This window comes from Erigeron canadensis, chromosome 3 (assembly GCF_010389155.1).
Source record: "Erigeron canadensis isolate Cc75 chromosome 3, C_canadensis_v1, whole genome shotgun sequence".
In the NCBI taxonomy this organism is placed as follows: Eukaryota; Viridiplantae; Streptophyta; class Magnoliopsida; order Asterales; family Asteraceae; genus Erigeron; species Erigeron canadensis.
In genome coordinates, this window is record NC_057763.1 from 17,620,242 (window position 1) to 17,645,943 (window position 25,702).

General features: G+C 26.6%; 1 protein-coding gene across 3 annotated transcripts in view; it reads right to left on the reverse strand.

The window, feature by feature from the left end:
• Positions 1-25,702, reverse strand: part of LOC122591334 (protein argonaute PNH1-like) — a 35,505-nt gene that overhangs the window by 4,277 nt on the left and 5,526 nt on the right. Inside the window, exons 3-12 of one of the 3 annotated variants that reach the window (XM_043763595.1) lie at positions 2,772-3,215; positions 2,414-2,622; positions 1,740-1,886; positions 1,492-1,625; positions 1,297-1,406; positions 1,060-1,166; positions 836-974; positions 629-745; positions 292-399; positions 131-202 (exon numbers count right to left, since the gene is read on the reverse strand). In XM_043763595.1, coding sequence (XP_043619530.1) covers positions 131-202; positions 292-399; positions 629-745; positions 836-974; positions 1,060-1,166; positions 1,297-1,406; positions 1,492-1,625; positions 1,740-1,886; positions 2,414-2,622; positions 2,772-3,164 — 1,536 coding nt within the window. In that variant the 5' untranslated portion in view covers positions 3,165-3,215. The remainder of the gene's footprint in view (positions 1-130; positions 203-291; positions 400-628; positions 746-835; positions 975-1,059; positions 1,167-1,296; positions 1,407-1,491; positions 1,626-1,739; positions 1,887-2,413; positions 2,623-2,771; positions 3,216-25,702) is intronic. The other 2 variants (XM_043763597.1, XM_043763594.1) reach the window with 2 other exon arrangements.

Sequence of the window (25,702 nt, forward strand, 5' to 3'; positions counted from 1 at the left end):
TATTAAGTCTATTATAACCTGCTCAATGTATACAAAACCCCCAGTATCACCCTAATATAAATATTGACGGTCTAGTTTGATCCAAATGTAGATGTCTGGGCAACAATTGCTGGCTCTAGAAGTTTATTACCTTATCTTTCATATTCCATTGTCCAAGTTGAGGTAAAACTTCTTTCTGCTTTCCGTTATCGTGGTACTTTAACTGTTCATGAAAAATCCATTATGAACATATAAATGAAGATGGTATATATCTTCATCAGATAGTAAATTAATAAACGTAGACAGGCATACCCATGGGGCAGGAAGAACTCGAGCATCTATTGATGTAAGTTTGTCATCAATTGTGATGCCAAACTCCTTTGCATATGGATCTTCTGTGTAGCAATTTTGATGCATTGTCTGGGAAATACAAATTTCAGTCAAGTAATATGGCAAATTATTTACCATTTTGAGGATACTTTAATGAACAAATAAAGAAAAAAGTAGACGTAGTGACCAATACAAGGTATGTGTGATGGTCAAATGGCTAAGAACATAACAATTGACTTGAAAGGGAACAGCCCAGATGTACCGAGGAGGTTTGTATTAAGTTGACACACTAGGAAAATGAGTATAAGTGTGCTAAAACCTGTAGTATCTCCTTCTCTTGTTCCTTGGGCCTCTGGCATGAAAACTTTAGTAATGAAGTTATCTGCTTATTGTTTAGCCCTTTTGTGCGTCGTTGTCCCTCCACAATCTTGCAAGCCTGAATTTTGAACAATGATAAAAGACAATTCATCAAATGAACCAAAAACTCACAAAGGAACAAAATCGGCTGAAACGTTCAAATATTTACCTCCATGGGCATGTAATTTACTTTTTTCTGATTCCCTACTTGAAGGCAAGGAAGGTGGGGATGTTGTATGGTAAATCCATATACCTCCCTAAAATAGTCAACAACAGATTTCATGTTACTTTCCTCATCCACCGGAAACCTGGGAATGAGAAAATAAATTAATACATGTCAAAATGAAGAATGGGAATGCTAACAGGCTGGAATGGAAGAAGATAGGCACACACATTAGCTCTCTTGTCGGTTGTGATGTCACCCCTGAGATACGATATTTCCTTCGCACATCCCCTCTATGTGTAACTTCAACTTTGACACCTCTTAAAGCTTTCTTTATCTGCTCAACATTAACATAAGCATTTTCTATATTTTACTGTTTAAATTAGCTTATATCATACAGATGTAAAATATTCAGAACCCAAAACTGAATCAGAAAGATAAGTTTAGTTGGATCTATAAAACTATACCTTAATACGATCTGCATCAGAAATTTGCTTGGTATACACATGTTTCCCCAAAATTTCAGCAACAAATTCAATGACGGGAAGTGGTTCTATAAATGTTGTTGCCAATGTGTCTACGAATTAAAAATCGAATAATCCGCTGTTATAAAATTTCAGATGTAACAGTAGCTACATTAGATGAAAAGATCTACATCGTACCGATGTTTAGTGATAATCCCATTTGAGTTGGTTTTATACTCTGGTAGAAGCCTCTCCATGATTGTAATCCACATCCTATTGACTTTGGATTGGTAAGGTTGGGAGAATAAAAAAATCTCCCTACAGAAATGTACCTATTTGGTACATTAGATATATGTAAGCCCGATTTTGTTAATAATAATAATAATAATAATAATAATAATAAAAACCGGGAAATCGAGATAAAATAAATATGGATGAAAACATACCTTTGAGCTGTAAGCTCCTTCAAAACTAGATCAACTACCTTTAGTGCCTCAAGGGGAGTGTCATATTGTTTTCCAGAAAGAAACTTGTGTAGTTGGCACATACTAGCATGAGTAACAAACTCAATTGTCACTCTGAATTCCCTTACCCTGAAATTATGTAACATAACTTTAAATAAGTGAACAATAATCAACATATTGTTAAAAAAAGGATGAAAAAATGGAGCAAAAAAAGAAACATGGAAAATGGCACAAAAAAAGGGAGCAAGATTCCAATAAAATTATGAATTTCAGAACATTTTGCAAGAATACTAACATGAGTAAAAAATTCAATAGCAACCCAAATCTCTTGCAACTAATTATTAACATATATTACAAAAGTGAATTGTTACTTTCCCTAGGTATAATCCTATGACTGTAAGTCTGTAACATAAAACTTCAGTAGTCAAATATCTGTATATCACTCAATGAAGGGGTAAATTCGCAATATAGATATCCTATACCAACAGGACTTTAACGTAATACTAATGAACTAACAAACTAACAAAGAGGTTGAAGTTCCGAATCCAATCAAGGACTGAAATGCTTAAATTATTTGTCCATCAAAAAACAGCAACTCCTTACGGCGATGGGTAAAAATAGAAAACAGATAAAATGATAAATAAGGAATCACATACTTTGTAATGCCAATCCAATCCAAGTCATCAACTATTGTAACTGCAAATTGTTTCGATATAAAGGGAAGACTCCCAGCCGTGTAAAGCGCTCTTCTTCCATCGTAAACAGGCAGCTTCATTGCCAAATCAGTATTTCTATGAACTTTCACCAATTCACTCATAACAGCCTTGTTCAATTTAGTAGAATTCACTTCCGGAATGATCTTAACCTATTTCCCAACACAAACACAAAATAACTGAAAGTTACTAAAAACTTTACAACATATAGATACAAAAATTTACATGGGTCAGTCAAAAATAAATAAATATAAAATTCAAAAAAATTATAATAAAAGAAAATGAAAGCCTAACAACTTACACTATATTGGGTTAACTCCATATCAGCCAAATCAGCTAAAAAATGGTTAGCTTTGACCACACACTTGGTACCTAGTTGACCGAACCCGGGCCTTTTATGAAACATTATCTCACCAACAGAAGAAGATGAAGAAATCTGAAACCTTGAATCTTGTTGTTGTAACAACATCGATGGTGAAGATGATGATGTTTCCATCAACTTTCCTTTCCCTCTTCTTCTTCCTTTTATCTTTTTTCCAGCACTAATCTTACTATCTATAACATTCATATTATCTTCAACACCACATTTCTTGTCATTATTATTATCATTATTCACTAAATTACCAACCCTTGTAATTCTTTTAGAAATCACATGTTTTTGCTCTCCTTCTCTTATCTGTTTCAGCTGAGGCATAATTATAGACTTTCTTCTTCTTCAATTTCTTCACCTTATAAACGAAATGAACTGTAGTATGTCATTTGTGTAGAATTTTGAGTTATAATAAATAGATTATAATAACATAAAACCAAAAAGTAAAGAAATGAGAAAAGAAAAAAAGACAGGCAGGCATTTAGAAGGTGACGTAACACGGAATTCATGTGTACTTTGAAGAATTTAGTGGGTTATGAAATGTTACATAGTCTAAAACGGAAAGAAAAGAAAGAGAAATATTTTTTACATATGAAAATCTTTATTAGTGATAATATGTATGTATTTATGTATGTATAGTTCGTCACAATCGCTGTTATTCTTTGGAAGTGTTTGGGCAAACACAGGAAAAGACATGCAGACATGCAGAGATGGGAAACAGAAAAAAAAAGGAAAGTAAAGCTGGACAAAAAGAACCCATTTACTTCTGAGTTTATATAAAAACAAGGTGTTGTAATTAAGATTTTAGATTTTACCACTGATAAGACAAAATCAGGTTGGCAACATTTTGATAAAAGATCAAATGTGATGTGGATTATTACCCATTTTACCCCTTTTACTATCGTTTAATTGCTATTTTTGACTGAATAAAAAGTTTTGGGGAACTTTTTTCCTAAGATGATTAACGAAATAGGTGTTTGATTTTTATATATCTATACTAAATTATAGACTACTAGATTAAACTCGTACGTTGTACAGAAAAAAATTAATTATGATAATTATTAGCTAAAAAATAAATACCATAATTAAGAGTATGTTTTCATATGAAAACTCTATATAACATAAACATAATAATAACTAACAAAAACAAAAAGAAAATTTAATTTGTAAGTTCAATACTAAAACATAATTAACCGAAAAAAATATATAGTATTTAATAAGATTATCAAAGTAATAAAAAAAATTACAAATCTACTACTACTTCGTTAAAAACTCTATTCGAACTAATGCACGGATGTCTATAACATATTAAAAATAATCGGTAATGTTGTAAACTTTAAAAACATAATATTATGTAACTATTATCATTTGATCCTTTCGCTTTTTACATGTAATGAAATTGATATATAGAAATATAAATATATGTAGGAACTTTATGATATATTTTTTTTAAATATGAATTATCTCACGTTTTTATCTTAACTGCATAAATCTAGAAATATATAATCTATACAACCTATATAAAGAAACTATCCCTTCCCCCATTCAACTCTCTACCTTTGATTTACCAAATATACCCTCTACATTTAATCTACCTCCACACACCTTATCCCTGAAATTCCGAGATTACCCTTAATAAAAAAAACGCTGCAATTACCTAAAACCCCTATTGTTATAAAATTCTCATTAACTCTAAAATTATTGTTGAAGGTATTGCTACGGAAAAAGAAAAAATTTATAACTCACGAAATTACGAACCAATTATGTCCTTTGTATATTCGTATTAAATTTTAATCTTTAACTATTTATTTTTTTTAATTGTCTTGGTCTCCTCCCCTACAATTGTAAGTGGTTATTTTTCATGGTTAGTGTTTGCACTTTATTATTTTTTGCACCTAATCCACGACTTATTTTTAGAATGATCTATACGGTTAGATCCTGCATTGACGCATCTCATGAAAGTAAACTGAACGCTATAAACCGTTACGGTGTCTAAAGCGTTATAGGCCGTCGCCGTTGCAACGCGCGGACACCACTATAGTATTAATTAATATTGATATTTATCTAAGTTAATGATGCTAATCGAGATGTTATTCTAATATTATTATTAATTAATTAATATTAATATTATAATATTATGTCAACTAAGAATTAAATGTGACATTTAAAAAACAACTATTTATCGACACGTAAGCAAAAATCTTACTTGGAAGCTAAATGATAATATCACCTAATCAAAAATATATTCTCTCTTAGTTATATCTCTCCTTTTTCTTTTTCAACATTCAATTAAGATTTTGAAAACTCTATGATGCCCTTATTATTTGTTCACTAATTTAAATATATTTATTTAAAATAACAATAATACCCTTAGAGAAAATTTCAACCACTCATTTTTATCTATCTCCTCAAATCTCAACCACTCATTTTTTTTATTCCCCATAAATCATTTTAACTCTCTAACTCATTCAAAAAAATTTTTTGTCAAAAACCGTGCATCGATTAATTATAGAAATTATATGAGTGTATTCGATATATATTTGACGAATTTTTAAATCGAGGGCGGAGGTCGTACGACTAAGGCAAATTCACACTCTATGACGTATCACCCTCTATCATCTCACCGCCACAACGCGCGTGTACTTTCTTTCGTATATTTTAGGTGTAGGTTACCAGATAATTCTTTTAGTGGTGAATATTTAATAAAGCATAAATTTTTGAGTATATGTTTGTCAATCATATGAGAAAAACTATTAAAGTAAAATAAATAAAATAATCATTTTTTCTTAATTAAAAATTATTGTGTATCATAGTAGTTTTGCTTTAGAAATCTTCGTGCATCAGAGAAATTGTTCAAAGCTCAATGAAATATAGAATGTAAAGGAATATTAATAGATAAGTCAAAAGGGACAATTTACTGTAACAAAAAAGTATTTAAAATAATTACTTTCTTCGTCCCATTAGAAATGTCTTGTTCTGAATATTTAAAATCTTTATTTATCAATTTTGACCTTAATTATTTTTGTTTGTGTTATATAATAATTAATGGAAGTTATATGTTTTGATTGAGTTTTAGATGTATTTTTATTTGGTATAAATTTCATCAAAAGTTATATAACATTAAAAAAAATACATAAAATCAAAGTTAACAAATCAAGACTTTGAATATTTAAAATATTACACTTTTATGCGATTCAATATTGGATGTTGAGATTCAATCCCATATATGGGATTCCCTCAAGTTCCTCCAACTTGACTAGTCAAGTTGGGATTTAAAGTTAATAATTGAATCTTAGCCTTTAATTTTTCAATTAAGGGTCAAGATCTTTTCAACTTAACTAGTCAAGTTGAAAGAATTTGAGAGAATCCTCATCCTCCTATAAATGCATGTTAAAAGCATAGTCAATCATGTCTTGTAGTATGTAAGACCATCGCAAAGTACTATCTGTCACTTTACCCAACCCCAAGAAATTAAGGTTTGTTCCAATATAAAGAACATACTGTTGGGCATATTATAAAATGTATAATGGTTTAAATTATAATAACAAAACCAATCGGACTCTTAAGGGGCGTTTTATGTTAATATCTTCTGTTTTTTAATCCTTACTTGTATTTTCTCCTTTGGTGGATCTTAGCTAGTTACTTGTTAACCTCTTTTGGTGATTAATAAATTTGGTGTTTTGTTGATCGTTCAAAAAAATAGGGTGTTTTGTTCTCGAAATTCTCAAGAATTTATTAGAATTAAAATTTGAATTCCATCATTTATCATGTTTGGTAGGAAAAATGATGGAATTAGAATGGTAAATTTTCCTTCGAATTCCATAAATCATAGAACATCACAAAATAGATGAAAAGTTTAACATTCCAATGGAATATTTATAAGTTTACCAAAAAACCCTTAAACAAATAAAAATATATTATTGTTTGTCTAATTATTATTACTATTATTATTATAATTATTATTATTACAATTAAAATTATTTTAATTATTATTATTTTGATTTTATCATTACTATTATATATTATGTTTATATTATTATTCATATCATATTTTTAAATTCAATTATTATTATTTTTGAATTATTATTATTATTTAATTAATATTTACATTATTATTGATTTGACTTTTACATTATTTTTAGTATTGTTTTTTGTTATTATTAATATTATTATTATTAGTATTAAAATTATTACCATTATTTATTAATTAATCATATTGTTATTATTATTTATAATTACTATTGTTTATAAATTATTATTTTTTATTTATTATTAGTCTACCAATATATATATAACAAGGTGCTAAATTCGTTCCTAAACAAATAAGAACCCTTTGATGAATTTCATCTTTAATTTAGAGCCATTAGATCAAACTTAATTATTTTATCTTTCTTAAATGACAATATTAATACTTAAACTTTTTATGATTATACAAAAAATACCCCTTTAAAAATAATTTACACTTTTTGATTAACAAATATGAAGTTACATTAGTCGTCGATTAGATTCCGCTTAACAGTGTCCAGACTGTTCGTTTTTAGGCATGAAGTTCGCTTTTGTAACAAACCTTAGTCATTCGCGACCTCTACTTTAATCAAAAGACTAAAGGCTTAAAATAAATCCAAAAAAGTTAAATAAGGTATATGTCATCATCATTTGATCTAATGGCTCTAAATAAAAGTTAAAACTCATCTAAGAGTCCTTATTTTTTCAATTATAAATTAAGGTTTCTCTTTAATATATATTTAATGATAATAAAATAATATGCGTGACTATTGTGATTACTATTATAAAAGGAATTTGAAAAAAAGTAATGTTTTTACATACAACTATATTAGTAATGTACTTTACATTTACCAAAAAAAATAAAAATATATTCCAACCTCTTTTTCTTTTCTTTTTTTCCTATCTTTTTTTTGAACAGTAGTGGTGATTGGACTCAGCGGCATGTCTCTTTATCGTCCAGTAGAGATAGACGACGTCACCAGCACAGTCAATCCAAGGGCACAACTGGTGGTGGAAGTCTCACTACCGTTCTGGAGGAAACCAGCTACATGCTAGAGAAAACCCCCATGCCCCACCTCTTTGACAAGGACTTCCCAATATGTCTTTCAAAGGTTTCGAACCTGTGACCAACATTTGGCTGAAAGACATAAGGGGCTTTGAATGTCCAGTTGGGCTACCAATAGAGAGGTTTATGTCAAGACTAATGTTTCCAACCAAGTGATATACTTTTAAAGAAGAGACTTATGACAACAAAGTCAATGTTTGTATGTATTCTTTATTTATTAATATTTTGTAGGAACAAAATTACAAATATACCCTTAAAAAGTTTACATTGTACAAAAATTTAAGTCGGACTCCATCCATGGTTATATTTCATAAATTTTACAAAGTTATTATAGAATAAAATCTAAACTTGATACTATGTGTTGCCTATGATGGATTCTAACTTGGCAATTCAAATTATTTAGGATATATTATTTTTCTTTATTTATTTCGATTGATAATGATCACAATTTCATTTTATTTATTTTTTTTGTGTGGAAGGAGCAAGGGGGGAGTGGGTCGAACTCAAAAAATAAAATGTAATGGATTGATTGAAAGGAAAACGTCAGGTAAAAAAGTAGGTGGTTTACGTTTTGGTGCTCTGGAGGCTCAAAATTTAGCATTGATATGTACAAATGGATATGACATGTGGTTCAAAACTTGGATGCTGCGAGGTTTAAAATCATCCATGTGATTCATGGTTCTGAGTTTGCGTTCCTATGTAAAACAAATGGTAATAATATACGGACAAATATATGTTCCTCATTATCTGAGGGACACTCGATTGCTAGTTCTTTAAGATGTTATTAAAGATCAGTTGGGAGTGAAGATAAGACAAGATTCTGGAATAATCATTGGCTTAATGGTGGCAATCTTGCAACTCGGTTTAGAAGGTTGTATGCCTTGACACCATATAAAGAACGTGTCATGTGTGATATTTTTTATGATATGACATGAAAATCCGAATGACATCGAGATATTTGTGATCACATGAATAAATAATAACTTTTGGCATTGAATAATTTATTGAATCAATAAGACTTAATGAACAACATAATAAGTTTTTGTGAAATTATCAAGGTCAAAAACACAAATGTTAATAAAGTGAAATTGAATATTTTAATTCATTAATTATTACTAATTTGTTGAATATTACTTAAGAAAATTATATTTTTGATATATATAAGTACAAAAATATACTTACTTACGTATTACGCGGGACAATAATCTAGTTATATATATAAAATTATTTATTTATACATTATTATTATTATTATTTTGTTTATATTAAGATTATATTTTATATAATTTATATTTATTGTTTTTGTTATTTATATATTTATTTATTATAAGAGTTCAATAAAGGGTATTATTCTCATATTTCTTAGTTTGAATTCAGATTCCTTTAACTTTAATACTTTTAAATTCTAATTACTTTGACAGATTCCAATTTTCATTCAAAATATTATGTGAAACAAACGGCCCGTTAAATTTTTTGTAATAGTTCACACCACCACACATGTGACATATCAGCGCAACATCAACACCATTTAACAACCATGCAACAACCACATCACATTTGTAGCAATAACAACACCGCACCTAATTTTTCTATTGAAATATAACATAAAATAACATAACAAATTAAATAACCGTAATAAAATTTTTATTAAAATAAGAATAAACATTACAAAGCACATCACATCTACATTTTTATGACACATTACACGTATATTATCTAAATTATAACCTGTCACAATGATTAAGAAAGGTATAATTATTTTAAACAATTCTATAAACATCAAATTAATGTTTATATATATATATACTAGGTATTTTACCCGCACGATGTGCAGTTGTTTAAATTAATTATGAATATTGTTTTATGGTGGATACTTGTAAAACATATAATTAAGGAGATGGTATTAAAGTTAACTAATATGTAAAATAATAATAAACACATTCAGGTTGAGGTATATTTCTTATTATAAATATATCATGTTTAATGTCATGTACAAAGAAACTACGGAAGATGTCATAAAGGTCTAAAAGAAAAACTTGATTCGGGGACCTAACCATTAACGAAATTGGCGTTGTGCAAAGAGTGATAACTATGTAAGTTTAAAGATGATAGCTTAGTTAGCGATTACAAATGTGTCATGGCTACTTAATATGACAGAAAAAGAAATTCATTAACGTTAAAGTATCTTGCTAAAATTTCAAGAGGAGTGAGACATAATTTATATGTCAAAATGATATCATTTTTCTAATTAAAAGATTTAAATTCCTATTAAGAAATTTAATACTCCATATATATTTATTAAAATACATTTGTTATCTTTGCCTAAAAGATATAATCTAATTATGAATAAAATAATTTTTTTACTACGGTATAAAGATATAGTTTCATATTTAATACTACTTACATTTAGAAAGCAAGTACCCATAATTATTAAAAAAAAAATATAACACGTATTTTTAAAAAATGTTTAAACCATCCTTTGTTTTTTTGGTTTAGATGAAATTATTAATTTGTTAATTTAATATATAATTTAGATATTAGATATTAAATATTAAATATAAATATAAATTGTGGGAAAAAATATGGAGATGCCACCTAGGATAAATCCTAGGTGACATATTTTTAGCATAACTTTAAATTTGAAGGGTGTCTTAAAAGTCTTGTTTAACTACTCTTTTAATATATATATATATATCCTTATTTTAAGAACCCATTTTTTGTAAGAACCGTAAGAATTTCTAAATTTCATATTGGATCACAAGTTTTTTTTTGTTCATTCACATGTGAAACATCATAAAAAAATATGTTGTAGAATATTTTTTTTCAAAACCTTATACATAGCCGTTTATCATATGTGAGCAAAAAAACGTAATCAAATTCATTCACTAGTTCACAAAATGCTTCTTTGATGGGTTTTTAAAAAGTTTATTCTACAACATATATTTTTATATTATTTCACATGTGAATAAACAAAAAAATATGTGAACAAGTACATATTTTAAAAATTCTCATGTTTCTTAAAAAAAAAATGATTTTTAAAATAAGAAAACTATATATATAACTTAAAGTGAAAAGTTTAAAAATTGAAAAAAAAAAAAAACAATGGACCCACACGTCTCGTCTTCTTCGCCCTATCTCCATTAAAACATGTTAAAAAACAAAACAAAACAAAACACTCCATTGACATAACCTCCTTCCATTTAAACAAACTGCAGTACATACACACAACAAAATAAAATTGATAGATAATAGAACAACCTTGAGAACCGAGAGTTCCTCCAACATTGATACACCCACGGCGGTCCCTCAACACCACGACAGCCCTGCTCAAGTAATGGTCCACCTCACGACACCTGCGTTTTTGAGTCTCCACGCCGTCCACACGACAACCATTACAAACACTCTTATAGTATTATACATTCTATCATATGCCAAAATGGGATAACCATACATTATTCATTCTATCATATGTCCGTGTGATACAGAGATGTGGTGGTGACAACGAACGAGACGAAAGGTGGTGGTGGTAACGTGGTTATTAATGTAAATGAGATAATGTAATTATTTTAAGGGTTGAGAGATCTAAGTTGTAAATAAATGTATTATAAATATATGAGGTTGTGATATCTAATTTAGTTAATAAACGATATGGGTAGTTTAAGTAATTCAGAAGGATTTTTTGAGGAAAAAAAAAAAAGAGAAAAGGTTACGGAATTCAAGAATTGGGATTGGATTGGTGAGGGGAGGGCCAGGATTTCCTTAAGAGTTGAATCGAATCTGGGGAAAAAAATCGCATTTGGGTTTTGTTTATTAAAATAATAATATTTAAAACTATATAAGAATTAAAAATATTTTTTAAAAAAAACTTCGAACTTATTATGTTAAATTTTCAGTTTAAACCCATCTCATTCAAATTTTATTAGTAAGTAACTGCTCAGTGCCGCCTTCCGTGGGTTTTGAGCCCCAATACCTCGACGGTGTTTGGGGGAGGTTAAGATGTAGGCAGACCTTACCTCTACCTAAGTAGAGAGACTGCTTCCAGTTTCTACCTAAATGGTATAAAAGGCCCTCCAACCTTTGCATGGGATGAGGATCGAACCTATAACCTCTGTATCCAGAGGCAGGGGTGTTTACCACTGATCCAATTCAAATTTTATTATGTTATAATTATAAACAAAGTCAATAGACATTAACGGGCTGATTAACATGCATGTTTATGTTTGTTGGAACAAAATAATGACATCCCTAATGGCATCAACCTATTAATGACTTTTTTATTATTTCTATACCACCAATTTATAATATTAAATTAAGAATGTTAGATAAGGTTATACTAATATAATGTATTTATAAGTTGATGTGAGTGTTTTTGAAAAAAAATATTTCATCAAATAGGTTGAGAATTTTCAACCTTTTGATGAAAAAAGCTATTTTTCCTAATGGTAATAAACTTTTCAATGACTTATTAGCACAAAAAAACCTTTTGATTAACCCATCATTATGAATGCTCTAACAAACAAAAAGTACACTAATTACTAAGCAAGACACTACTGTTAATATATTTTATTGTATAAGTTTTCTTTTCTATTTTATTGTATAAGTAATTAGTTACTCTAATAAAGCAATAGGTTGTGAATAGTGTTTTTTATCTTTTTGTGCTAACAAACATTGCATAACTTATATATTTAATGGACAGACAAATAAATCAAAGTTGAAGATGGATGGAGTGGCAAGCAGCCATCTTTACATTCTAAAGGTCAATGGGTCTAATCTTGGCAGCATCTTTTTTTTTTCTTCTTACTTTCTTAAATTACATAACGCCCCCTGACTTTTTGGGAAATGTTACCAGCAGCCCCTTTTACTTTTTTTTTCTTTTTAAACCCTTAAAGTTTATATCTCTTAAAATAACATCATTTTGTAACTTTTTGTAATTTTTGTACCATAAGTTTTATAATTTATAAAAATGACATATGAGTTGTAAGTTATGTTATCTTTCACATTTATTTTATACATTTAGTCTTTTCTTTAACTTTTGTTTAAATTTTAGGCTTGTATTTTATTATTTTTTTAATACTTTGTAACATTATAATTTTTGTAACATTATGTTTTTAACAAATATTTAGTTATTTTTTTTGTAAAGTTTTGTTTTACATATATGTTTTTCAATTTTCTTTTCGCTATAATTTCTTTATTCTCTTTTGACTCTTGAGTTTTTTTTTTAAGTTATTTTACAAATGAATAGTATTTGATATATGACAACTTTATTTTTTTACCAATTGTTTTTATTTTGAATTAAATAAATATCATATGTTCGTTTGAAATAGTTTATGGTTCTATTTTTTATCCATACATATAAACGTGCTTCTAAAAACCGATGCTACCCAATGGGCAACTCGGGCTTCCTAGTTGCATATATGGGATAGGGACCCCTTCATCTATTCAATCAACCCAAAGTAGTAATATACCCTTAGTTGATATTGAGCTTCCTACTTCAAAATCTCGCCCTCTCTTGCAGTCATCTTTCTTTATTCTTGTTTAAAATTCAAATTTTATATATAGGATAATGAAATGATAATAATAAATGTACAACAATTATTTAACATCTACATCAAGTATATATGATTTACTGCACAGTGTATAACGGTATAAAACAGATATTATTGTAGATGGAAAAAACTTATTGTAGCTTTGTCACTCACCCTATATATACCCTTGAATCCTTCATCTTCATTGCTTTAAACTTTTATATTCTATGTTTAAAATACTTTCGATATTTTTATATTGTTATATATATATATATATATCACCTATTGTTATAGATATTCTACTTTAATATTTAATTATTTATTACATATCAAAAGTTCAAAATACACAACTTATTAAAATTAATTATATCAAAGAGTTAGAAAATGCTAGTTCCACCAACAGAAACATTCACAATGTGAAAACAAACTATCATGGCTAATTAATTCGTTCATACCTAACTATCTACCGATAAACTAAAATAAGATTAAAATCTTCATTAATTGATATGTGACGATACATTAAAACGACGCGTGACATTTCAGTTATACTAATTAAAACTAGATTATTTTCTCCGTAATACGCGGATTAAATACATTAAGCTTTCATTATAACTTATACTAAATTAATAGTTATAAATAACACACGTTGAAATTTGATAATACTATAATTTTAAAAAATATTTTGTATCAAAAATTATTAAAAGGATATATAGAGTTAAATGTAGATATTAGCCGCCTAAAATTAAAATATATTAAAGATAATTAATGACATTTTAAATTTGTATAATATTGTAATTCAACATACATAGATAAAAGATGTTGAAAAATTGCAATGTTGTCATTTTTAAAATCGTTTATTTTTTTAATTATTCTAAACACCATACATATTAAAACATTTTATTTAAATGTCATAAGATCGATTAACGATGTAAAACCAAATACTTATAACCAATTCTCACCCATTTACAATTTTTTATAGTTATTACGTTAGATGAATCCTATATAAAGTTATATTTTGATAACATAAGACATAGAATAAATGGAAATGTTATAAAACTCGTAATGAGATTTTATCAAATCATAACTTTGACTTTCTGTTGCAATTTGACTTTTGATTGCGACTTCGACTCCTCAGCAAATTTTCAATTTCTGGTTGCGGTTTTCCATATTATATTGTGATTTTGTTGGGCATTGGGTGAAATTTAAAAAAAAACTTAAGTAGAAGAAAATAGCGTAAAGCATAAATATTTGAAAAAGACATGCAATAAAAGATAAATGCTAAAAATTGAGGTGCAAACTATGAACATTGTCTACTGATTTCAACATTGTGTGTGTTAGACTGTTAGCATATCAAGTTACCAATTTCTTGTAGTGCAACAATCATCAATATTTTCGACCCGATTGAATTTTTAATACAATATGAAAGGACACGAAAATTCGCACTTTTATTGTTTAGTATGTATATATAAATAATGAAAGAAAAATTATTGGGAAAAATTGAAATAATAATTTGAAAAGACGGAAACTAAAATTTAAAAAGGGAATGATTAATCTTCTTAAGTAAATAGCCTAAAATATTTTAATGATAAAATAATGTCACATGGAAAAATCAAGAATGGGTATGAAAAAAGATAAATTGAATTACTTATGTCAAATGTTTATGAAATTAAAAATATTTTTAAGCTAATGGATCATTTTCATTTGAAAATACAAGTTGCATTGCATTGACTTGACTATCCAAGGACGAAAAAGACATGGCATTGTAAATGCGTTTTGCTATTATCAAAAGCAAAGTGAAGCGCTACAGGTGCTGTTTTCCTCAGAAATTAAATGGCCCCCACAATCCCCACATCCCATTCCCACTCTAACGCCTATATCTATTTCTATTATATTAAAATGATTAATAATTTCTAAAATTTCCATTTAAAATTATTTATAATAAAACCCATATGATTTTCTTTGAATCTAGGTATTATAAACTTATGTATAAATTATTATATGTTAAAACATGTTTGATTCATTAAAACCTCTCCAAACAATACCTTCTTTTAATCTAATGCGTTAGCTCATTACTAAAGGACCCCGCCAGCCAATTTGATTACAATTGGGTTTCATAACAAACAATAATATTAGGACTACAGTACAATAAATCGCAATAATCTTCTTTCAACGCACAACTATATGAACACATATTCAATTCTTTTGTCATGTTATTTTCAATATACTAGTAAAATGCATGCATGATGTGGCATTGTCACTACAGTGGCGAGACGGAAGGTGGTGAGGGCGGTAACGATAGTGGTGGCGTCGGTGATGGTGGCGTCGGTGATGGTGATTTATAATATAAAATGGATAGTGTAGTTATTTTAAAGGTTGAAGAAAATATGTAATAAAATAATTTCATTAAAAGTATCATCTTAATCTTAATATATACTATAAAACAGTTGAACTAATGATTTATTAACCAATCAAATCGCTCAATTTCATCAAATTGACTCTCGCTCATCATTTAAATTAACTATAAATTAAAAAACATAATAATCATTATCCAAATATATTATTATATTAGTATTTATATTTATTTGTAGAAAAAGTCTCATTAATTTACCCTTTTTTGTTTTTCATAAACAATTTATACTTTTTAGCCCTAAATACTTAATTTATATTAACTTTTAGTCATTAACTTGAGAAGATTTTTTAAAATTTTTTAAAAAAAGTTACAAAAGGTATTTATATTTAATTTTTTAAAGTTACAATTGTCACTCAAATCAAGAGTCCTAATTGTTATCAAAGAATATGAAAACAATTCTAATGGTTATCAAATTATCGTAGGACAATGATTAAAAATAAACATATTCATGTTATCAGCCGCATCATGATCAAACACATATACTTGGACGTCAAGTACATGATCACAAGTATATTTATACGTTAATTCTTAATTATCTTTCATAATAATATCACATTATGAGTACAACTGGTTTCAAACAATTATATAATAATGAAAATATTGTTGCATGTGCCTTTTGTAATGACTACAACAAAGAATTCTATCAATATGTCTCAGCTAAATAATGACAGTGACGAACATGTGGTTATTGTACTACTACTTGCAAAGTATAACACTTAGAACAGTATATTTTCATTAACTAAACGTATCAAGATCTAATGTCGATAATATCATAAACCCCGTGTCCAGTGTCAGACACAAGTCTGAAATCTAGTATATATAAGACAGTTGAACTAATGTTATTAACCAATCAAATCGTTCAATTTCATAAAATTAACTTTCGCTTATGTCATGATTTAATTTAATTATAAAATAAAAATCCTAATAATCATTATCCAAATATATTATTATATTAGTATTTGTAGAAAAAATCTCATTAATTTACACTTTTTTGTTTTCCATCAATAATTTATACTTTTTAACCCTAAATACTTAATTTATATTTATTTTAGCCATCACGATTTTTTAAAAACAAAATTCAAATACTTTATAATTAAAAAAATTAACATATGAAATATTGTCTACAATTTTTTTTTTTCAAAAGATGAAATACAACATATGTGTTCAATATTCTATAAGTATATTCTTTTAAATTTGTTTTTACTTACATTTTTTACATTTAAACTTATATATATAATAATTTATCTTATCTTTAAAATGTTATAAACAATCCACGTAATCACATTTCTCGATTTTCTCAAATTTTGAATTTTGATTTTTCTTTACTTTTTATTATATAAATAAATATAGATTTACACATATAAATATCAATCATGACTAAATATAAATATTACTTATAAGAAAATATTATAAATTGATACCTATAAATAGCGTACATTGGTATCCCAATACAATATTGATAATGTTGTCTATTTTAATAATATGTAAGATTAAATTTTTATAAATTATAAATATTAATATTTAATTTAATATTTAATATAAACACAATATGAACTCTAAATACTTATCTCAAACACAATAACAGATAACGATATACAACATCCTTATCAAACGCAATAGGAATCACATAACATGAGACGATCACGAAACAAAGCACGATTTACAACAGATGGTTACTTGAATACTAAATCCAAATTAATATGAACTTAATTCAAAATTCATTCTATCTCTTTATCAAAAATGTACAAAATTTTCTCCTTTTTATATATTAGTTTTGCGTATTAATGTTTAAAGTTACAACTGTCACTCAAATCAAGTGTCCTAATTGTTATCAAAAAATATGAAAAAAATCTTAATAGTTATCTATTTATCATAGGAAAAGTGATTGGAAATAAACTTATTAATGTTGTGGGTTTGCATCATGATCAAAGACATATACTTGAATGTCAAGTACAAGAGCACAAGTATTTTTATATTTAAATTCTTAATTATCTTTCATAATAATAATATCACATTATGAGTACTATTAGTTTCAAAAAATTCTGTAATAGAGGAATTATTGTAGCATGTGCCTTATGAAATGACTACGACAAACAATTCCATCAATATGTATTAGCTAATAATAAAGGTGACGAACCTGTTATTATTGTGCATAACTTACAAAGTATAACACTTGGAACCATGTATCTTCAAAATTATAAGCTTTTATAACTTAAATGTATGAAGATCTAATATTAATAATATCGTAAGCACCATGTCTAGTGTTGGACACGGGTCTAAAATCTAGTAGATATACTATGTTATGTGTAAATGTTTAAATTAAAGAGAAAAACATTTTTAGGTTATCAAAAGCTTATATTTGAAAATATCAATAAATTAAAATAAGATTGCGGCTTCTCATTCATTTATATATTTATACTAGCTAATTAAACCTGGGTTCAACCCGGGTTTTTGAAGTTAAATCGGTTATGACTCAGACAATTTCCGTTCAAATCAATATTAAAAGAAAAAAGTTCAAAAGTTCAAAATTTAAAAAAAAAAACCGTAAAAGGTTTAATGTTAATGTTGATGAATATTCATTTATCATTGTATATATGTTTTAAAAACTATTTATACGAGGATAGAAAAATGGATGAAAGTTTAAGATAGCTAAATAAAGTAAACATGTTTAAGGTAAAAAAAAAGCAATAAGAAAATAAAAATACAAAGATTATAATGTCATATCTATTTAAATATTGTGCTAGCAAAATATGAGGGTTTGCCATGTCATTCTTTTTCTAAAAATAGTTTTTGAAAAAAATTTTGTTTTATTAATATAAGACATTTATAGAAAAATATAAATGTTTAAATGATTAAAATTTGATTGCATGCAATATTTGAGGTAAATATGCCACGTTGACATTATGCCATGTAATCCACATGTTTGCTTAGTTTTTTTATGTTTATTTTCTCTTTTAACAATTAATCGGTATTCGACATCAAAAACACCTTATCATATAACCTTATCATATAATGATGTTTGCTTAGTTTTTTTTATGTTTATTTACTTTATTATTTATTATTATTATTAAATTATTTTCATGTATATTACACGAGATAAATATATTAATTTTCTATATATACATAATTAATGATTATATATAAGATATGCTAAAAATTATGAAATTATTATTATTCAAAAATATATTTTGTATAGAATACGATTAATAGAACAAAAAATAAAGTTATGGATAAATAATTTATAACATAGATAATATAACTAATACAAAAAATAGATCAATAAACAAATGGTATATTAGACATTTTGGATCTTGAGATTTAAGGAATTAAAAGGAGAAAATAAAAACTTAATATTTGATAAGATAATATTATGGATATTGGCAATACACAATAAATATACCCAAATTGATGAGACCAACTAAGTTTGTTCATCAAAATTACGTTTTTTAATTGACAATATAAGTTTTATAATGCACATCATCTTTAGAACAATGGTAGAATTAAATATCGTTGATATAATCAACTTTACAAAATTTTATTTGAAAATCTCATATTTATATTTTAAAAAAATAGAAATAAAATGAGTAACACAATAAACTAAAACTTCAGTTTAATTGTTATAATTTAATAAAGTGCAACATATTGAATGTTAAATATCATTAATTAAAGTGTATTACAATTTAAAGCATTGAAATTGAATAAAGCAACACTTTATACTTTTGAAAATGCTAAATGAAATCCTTAGGCTTTATATAACGTATAAAAAATAAAATAAAAACTTATATTTTTTATATTAAAAGTTCACTTCTAAATTTTATGATAAATATATAACTATTTAATGCATATTAATGAAAACCCTTAGTGATCCCAGTTAGCAAAACTTTACATTTTATACATTTATGTCGAGTGTATCAGTATCATATTTATTTATCTTTACCTTTTTATGATAATAAAAATATACATATTTACATCGATCTGTAATACTTATTTGATATGTAAATACATTCATTAATGATGCATAAGATATCATATGGTGTATTTTTCGTTATCATTTTAAAGTATTATTATTGTTATATTTCCACGACATATAACAAAATTTTTCATACATTGGTTTTAATATAGTGGTTACAACTATTACATGAGCAAATAGCTCAATGGTACAAATATCTTATACAAGTCTTTAAATGATGCAAGACCCAGAATCGAGTCGTGTTAAAGGGGCGGGGTTTTAATCTCAATTAAATGTTGTACCTTTAGGTAGTTTAATTGAAGGATTTTCCTCATACAAAGTATTGAGGGTGAGGAACTCTCTAACACGGACACGTTTAAAATAACGTAAGCTAAATACCTGTTGCGAGCAAATAATCTACAATTTTTGAGAAAAAAATACGTTTATATGTTTGATTGACTTTTCTTTCTTTTGCAATTAATATCAAACCTTTATTAAGTTTTTGTAATGTTCATGCACATATCTATATGTACATAACGTTTTGTGTTGATTATGCACATTATATTTGTACATTATATTAGATCAGACTTGCTCGTAATTTTGAACTATGACGATATCTAAGGTAAATAACAATATATATATATATAACTCTTATAAAAAAAGTAGTTAACCAAGTTTTTTAAAACTCTCTTGCAATTTACAACTATATTGAAAAAATGCCACATAGGATTTTATCCTATGTGTCAACTCTATATTTTTTTCAAAAATAAACTATATATTTAGAAAAAAAATGAACTTATATATATATTAATTAATTAATAAATAAATATATTGTAGAAATCTAAGATCTTCTCATTAGATAAAATGATATCTTCTTTTTAACTAAAAAATCACGTCTATACCTAATGATATTTCATTATCTTTTTTATTCAACATTACATAAAGTTCTTTTCCTTTTTTTTCTTATGATGATTATATGGAAGTTTTCAAAACTATATGAATATACAAAAATAAAACAAATAAATAAAACAAATTAAGTGTAAAAAATAGATTTAATTAGTTAAAAGATAACATCGAAACTCATAAATCGATCTTAACATTATATTAACTACACCTTGAATATATGTTCCAAATTTAAACTTTTTGTTTTAATAAACAATATCCTCTTTTAAGTATAAAACTACCTTGGTGTATACCTTCTTCTTTGTCAATAGCCGGTAAGTACAAATAAAATGGGTTTTATGGTAAATGTACAACTAATTCATACACTTTAATAAAAACCCTTAGGGTTTCGTTTAGCAAAATCCAAAAAAAAATTGAGTCATACAAATTCAAGTAATTGTAAATCACCCGGAGTCTGAGACCTACCTCACCCTTAAACCAAATTCTACATCCTAATTTTCTTTTTCTTTCTCTTTTGGAACGGCACATTCTACCTCTTCTGGATTAGTCAATTAGCTAGATTAAACAAAAATTAAAACCACCATGGTGTTGATAATCCATTTCTAAAAATCGCAGCAACACCTTCAAATGAATATAATTGTTTTACTTTTTGGATGTTAAGAAGAACATTCAACACATAAGGCATAGTCAAATTATCCTCTTTGAATTATATATCCAGCCAATTGTAATTTTTCATGTGACTTTTAACTTTTTTGGAGAGAAATGTAGTGGAATTGTCACTCTACATTAAGGATCAAATTGTATGTCTTTGAGTTCTGTTGTAACAAGACGACTACATGATACATGTTCTAGATGTAGATCATTTAGTGGCAACAAAAGACAAATTACTAGAATTACTAGAAGAAAAACATATTACTAAATTCTTAATGATAATTTAAAGTATAGCTTAATAGCTTAAGTCCTTCTATCTCTTTAAGTTCATATTTTGTCAAGCTTTTGGTTGAATCTATTTCTGTTCAACCATATGTTTATATGTTAGTAAACTATTTATATAGTTCACATCACGTAATTCTAATGAAATATGTTCGCTATCGTTTCTTCATATATAAAGTGTATTATATAGTTTCTTATACATCTCGCGCATCGCGCAGGTCAAAAACCTAGTGTGTATATATATATATATATATATAGGGTTATCCCCCATCTAAGGAAACCTTTACATTTGGATTTTATAATCATAAAAATCATGGGGGGCCATGTACAAATTTTGATGTAAGAATTTTGATCTAAAAGTGGAAATTTAAGGTTAAATTAAATGGAGGGTCCAAATTTTTTCGTTTTCCTAATTTAAGGAGTTGTTTTAATATATATATTAGATTATTTTCCCGCGTAATACGCGAGATAAAAACATTAAGTTTTTATCATAATATTATTAATAATTATAAATCAAACATATTGAGATTTAATGATATTATTATTCAAAAATGTTTTGTCCCAACCTGAGTATATCAAAGTCAAACCCTTATACAAGGACTACCATCATTTATTTTTTTTTAAAAATAAATTCTAAACTACCATTAACTATTTAAATACATCAAATAAACACCATTGTCAAAGTTTGAAAACTTGGTTTTCTCCCGAATAGGCCAAAGACTCTACCACCCAATTACTAACTATTTATTTGTATTGTTTTGACGATTCTTTTGTTTATGCGTATCTTAATACATTTTAATTACTAACTGTATTAATATTGGTTTATCTCTACTATCTCTATCTCTACTACATTATAAATTATTTGTTCCTTCCAAATTTTTTCAACTTTTCAACAATGTACCCCTATTAATGCATAATGTACAATACATCTACATACATCTCAACCACTCATTTTTCTCTCCTCCAAAATTCATTTTATTCATCTAATTCATTCAAAATCTTTTATCTCAAAAACCGTACATCAATAGTTTATAAAATTTATATAGGTGTTCTTAAGATTCTTTTATTAGATATGTCATTCGATATACTATCGACGGATTTTTCTGAGGGCGGCGCCCGTACGACTAAGGCATTTGGCTATCACACTCTATGACATATAACCTCCTATGTTTTATTACACTCTATGACCTATTACCCTCATCATCATATCGCGGTAACTTGCAGGTACTTTCTCTCATATATTATGGTTCATATACTACCAAGTAGGTAACTATTCATGTGGTAGTTTTATCCTCAAATTGTCATATGATTATGGCGAGTTAATTTATCAGAACTTAATATGTGGATGATATTCTTAAATATGTGCATTGCAAAAGATATTTGTTTAGAAAGTGGCCAAAAACGCTTCAAATTTGGTAATATATCATTCATGGCAATGTATTGATGTAATTAAAAAAAAAAAAAACTTACAGCTTTTGTTTGTTAAATTTTAAAGTTTGGTTTTTTCATATGTCCGGTATTATATTTTTAAATACTTTCAATTTAGTAATAAATAGCCAATTAACTAAAAATTCAACCAATAATGTTTTTGGAGTTAGCCATCAATACATACATGCATTCAATATCATTAAACGTAAATATGTAATGTAGTTTAGTATTTACTAATTTAGAATATTAATAATTTAGTATATTAATCTAAATATGGTAGATAATGTAAGCAATATAATCCAAAGGTTAAATTCAATTTTGCTTTTCATTTAAGAGTTGTGATTTTTTCAAAAATGATTTTGGGGTCCTCTTTTATTATCATTGGGAGATATAAAAGGTGATTCTCGGTTTTAATTTGACCAATCATATAAAGTGTAACTACAAATATTGTCATTGTTAAAAAAGAAATAATTAAATATGATCCAATGGTTCTTAATTAAAGATCAAATCCATCAAAAAGGTTTTCATTTGTTTAGGATTTAATTTAGTACTTTGTTTATAATATACATATATTGTAGATGTAAATTTATTTTTCTTTTATTTTTTATTAAAATTCAATTCATATATAGTTGAATTTACAATTTTTGTTTTAAGATTGTAGAGTGAGTTTAGTTACTTTATTTAATACTAGATTAAACCCGCACGTTGTGCAGGGCTCACTAAAAGCGTAATATAAGGTAACAGATAAAATACATTTTTTTCATGATTTATGATAATATAAATAATTAGTTAAATTACAACTGATGCAAATAATAAAATTATAATTTATGATTATATGATATGATTATATGATATATATCAAATATGTTAAAACATGACTAACGAAACGTAAATATTTATAAATCATATGCAAAGATGACACCTAAAAATACATAATTTTTTTAGTTATATTAAAGAGTTAAATTTAAATAATTACTAAAATTTAATATATCTTTAGGACAGGTTTAAGAGAACTTATATGATAGGATTAATTTGATTCAAGATGATATAGGTTTGCAACCGACTTATTATTATACTAATTTACTGATTCAATATTTGTGCAACTTATTATATACAATTTTGTAGATTTATGATACGATGCAGCCGACTTCACGTGAATAACAAATAACGAAAAAAGTTATTTTTAATAATTATAATGATGATTAGGATTAATGATTAGAAATAATGTAAATGACATAGATAAACATATGACACCTTAAAATTAGGAAATTAATGAAAAAAACGACAACTAATACAAAATCTTACATAGCATGTTCTTATAAATACCAATTAAGCAAAAACATATCCTTTCTTAGTTATATAGAGAGATGTTTGATATATATGAAATGTTTATTAGTCTAATTAAGTTATTTTTATTTATTATGATATATAACTTAATGTTTTAGAATAAAATTTTTTTTAATTTTTTTGGATTTAACTATTAATAAATAAAATATTAATTATTATTTAAAAAAAACAATTTGGTTGGGTTTTTAATGAAAGCATAAAAATTGGGTTTAATTAGGTTGGATAGATATAAATGAAACAAATTATTATTTTAATGAATAATACGATAGAGTTGGGTTTAAATTAGTGATAATCTAAAGATCACTCACGGTAAAATTATCATAAAAATGTACGATTCCTATAGGATCTCATTTTTTAATGGACTTGTACATAATAGCTTGTTTATACTATATAATGATAATGATATTTGTATTTTTTATATAGTACTAAATTTTTTTTGTCAGAATTAATAATGATATGATATGATAGATAACGTAACGGTAGCTTAACCAAAATAGAGATCCAAATACACCTTTTCGAATTATAAGTATATTATATATATATATATATAGGTTTTAGATAAAATAAAATAGGTATTAAAGTAAAACAAATAAAACCATATGTTTTTTTTCACTGAAAATTACCATGTATCATGAAAATTATCGTGCATTAATTGTTTCGTGAATCTTCGTGCATCAACTTAACCAAGATCTAAGGGTCAAGATTTTGTCTTATTTGTTTTACTTTATTACTTGTTTTACAATACCTAACCCCATGGCCAGTCTATATGGTGGACAAAGTAGGCGACGGGCCGAGACCTGTTTTTTTAGGGGCCTGATTTTATTTTTTTTGTAAATATTATATAAATATAAAATTAAAACTTTTACCGTCTTATAAAGGGCAAAAAAAGGTCTAACCAGTCATAATAATCGAAGTCAAGCAATGCTCTCATTCTGTCAAAGTGATCACAAATTGTCATTGTCCTCACCTTTCTTTTAATTTGTCGGTCACACTTTTCTCTTTGTTTTTATTTTATGTAGATGACGATTAATTACAAACTTTTATTTTATGATTTTTTTTTTTTAGTTTCTTGAAGAATAACTTTTGTTATGTTTATTGATACAACATTTATCATCGTTTTTAAAGATCAACTTATATAATATAAACTCGTTGTTCAAAAAATATATACACATAATTTGTTGCGCTTAGTCTATGGTCCCTTTTTGACGCTCGGCCAACACTTATAAATCTTCATGGACGGTCCCGCCTAACCCCAATATATGAATTACGTGCAACGATATACGTGCATCTCACATT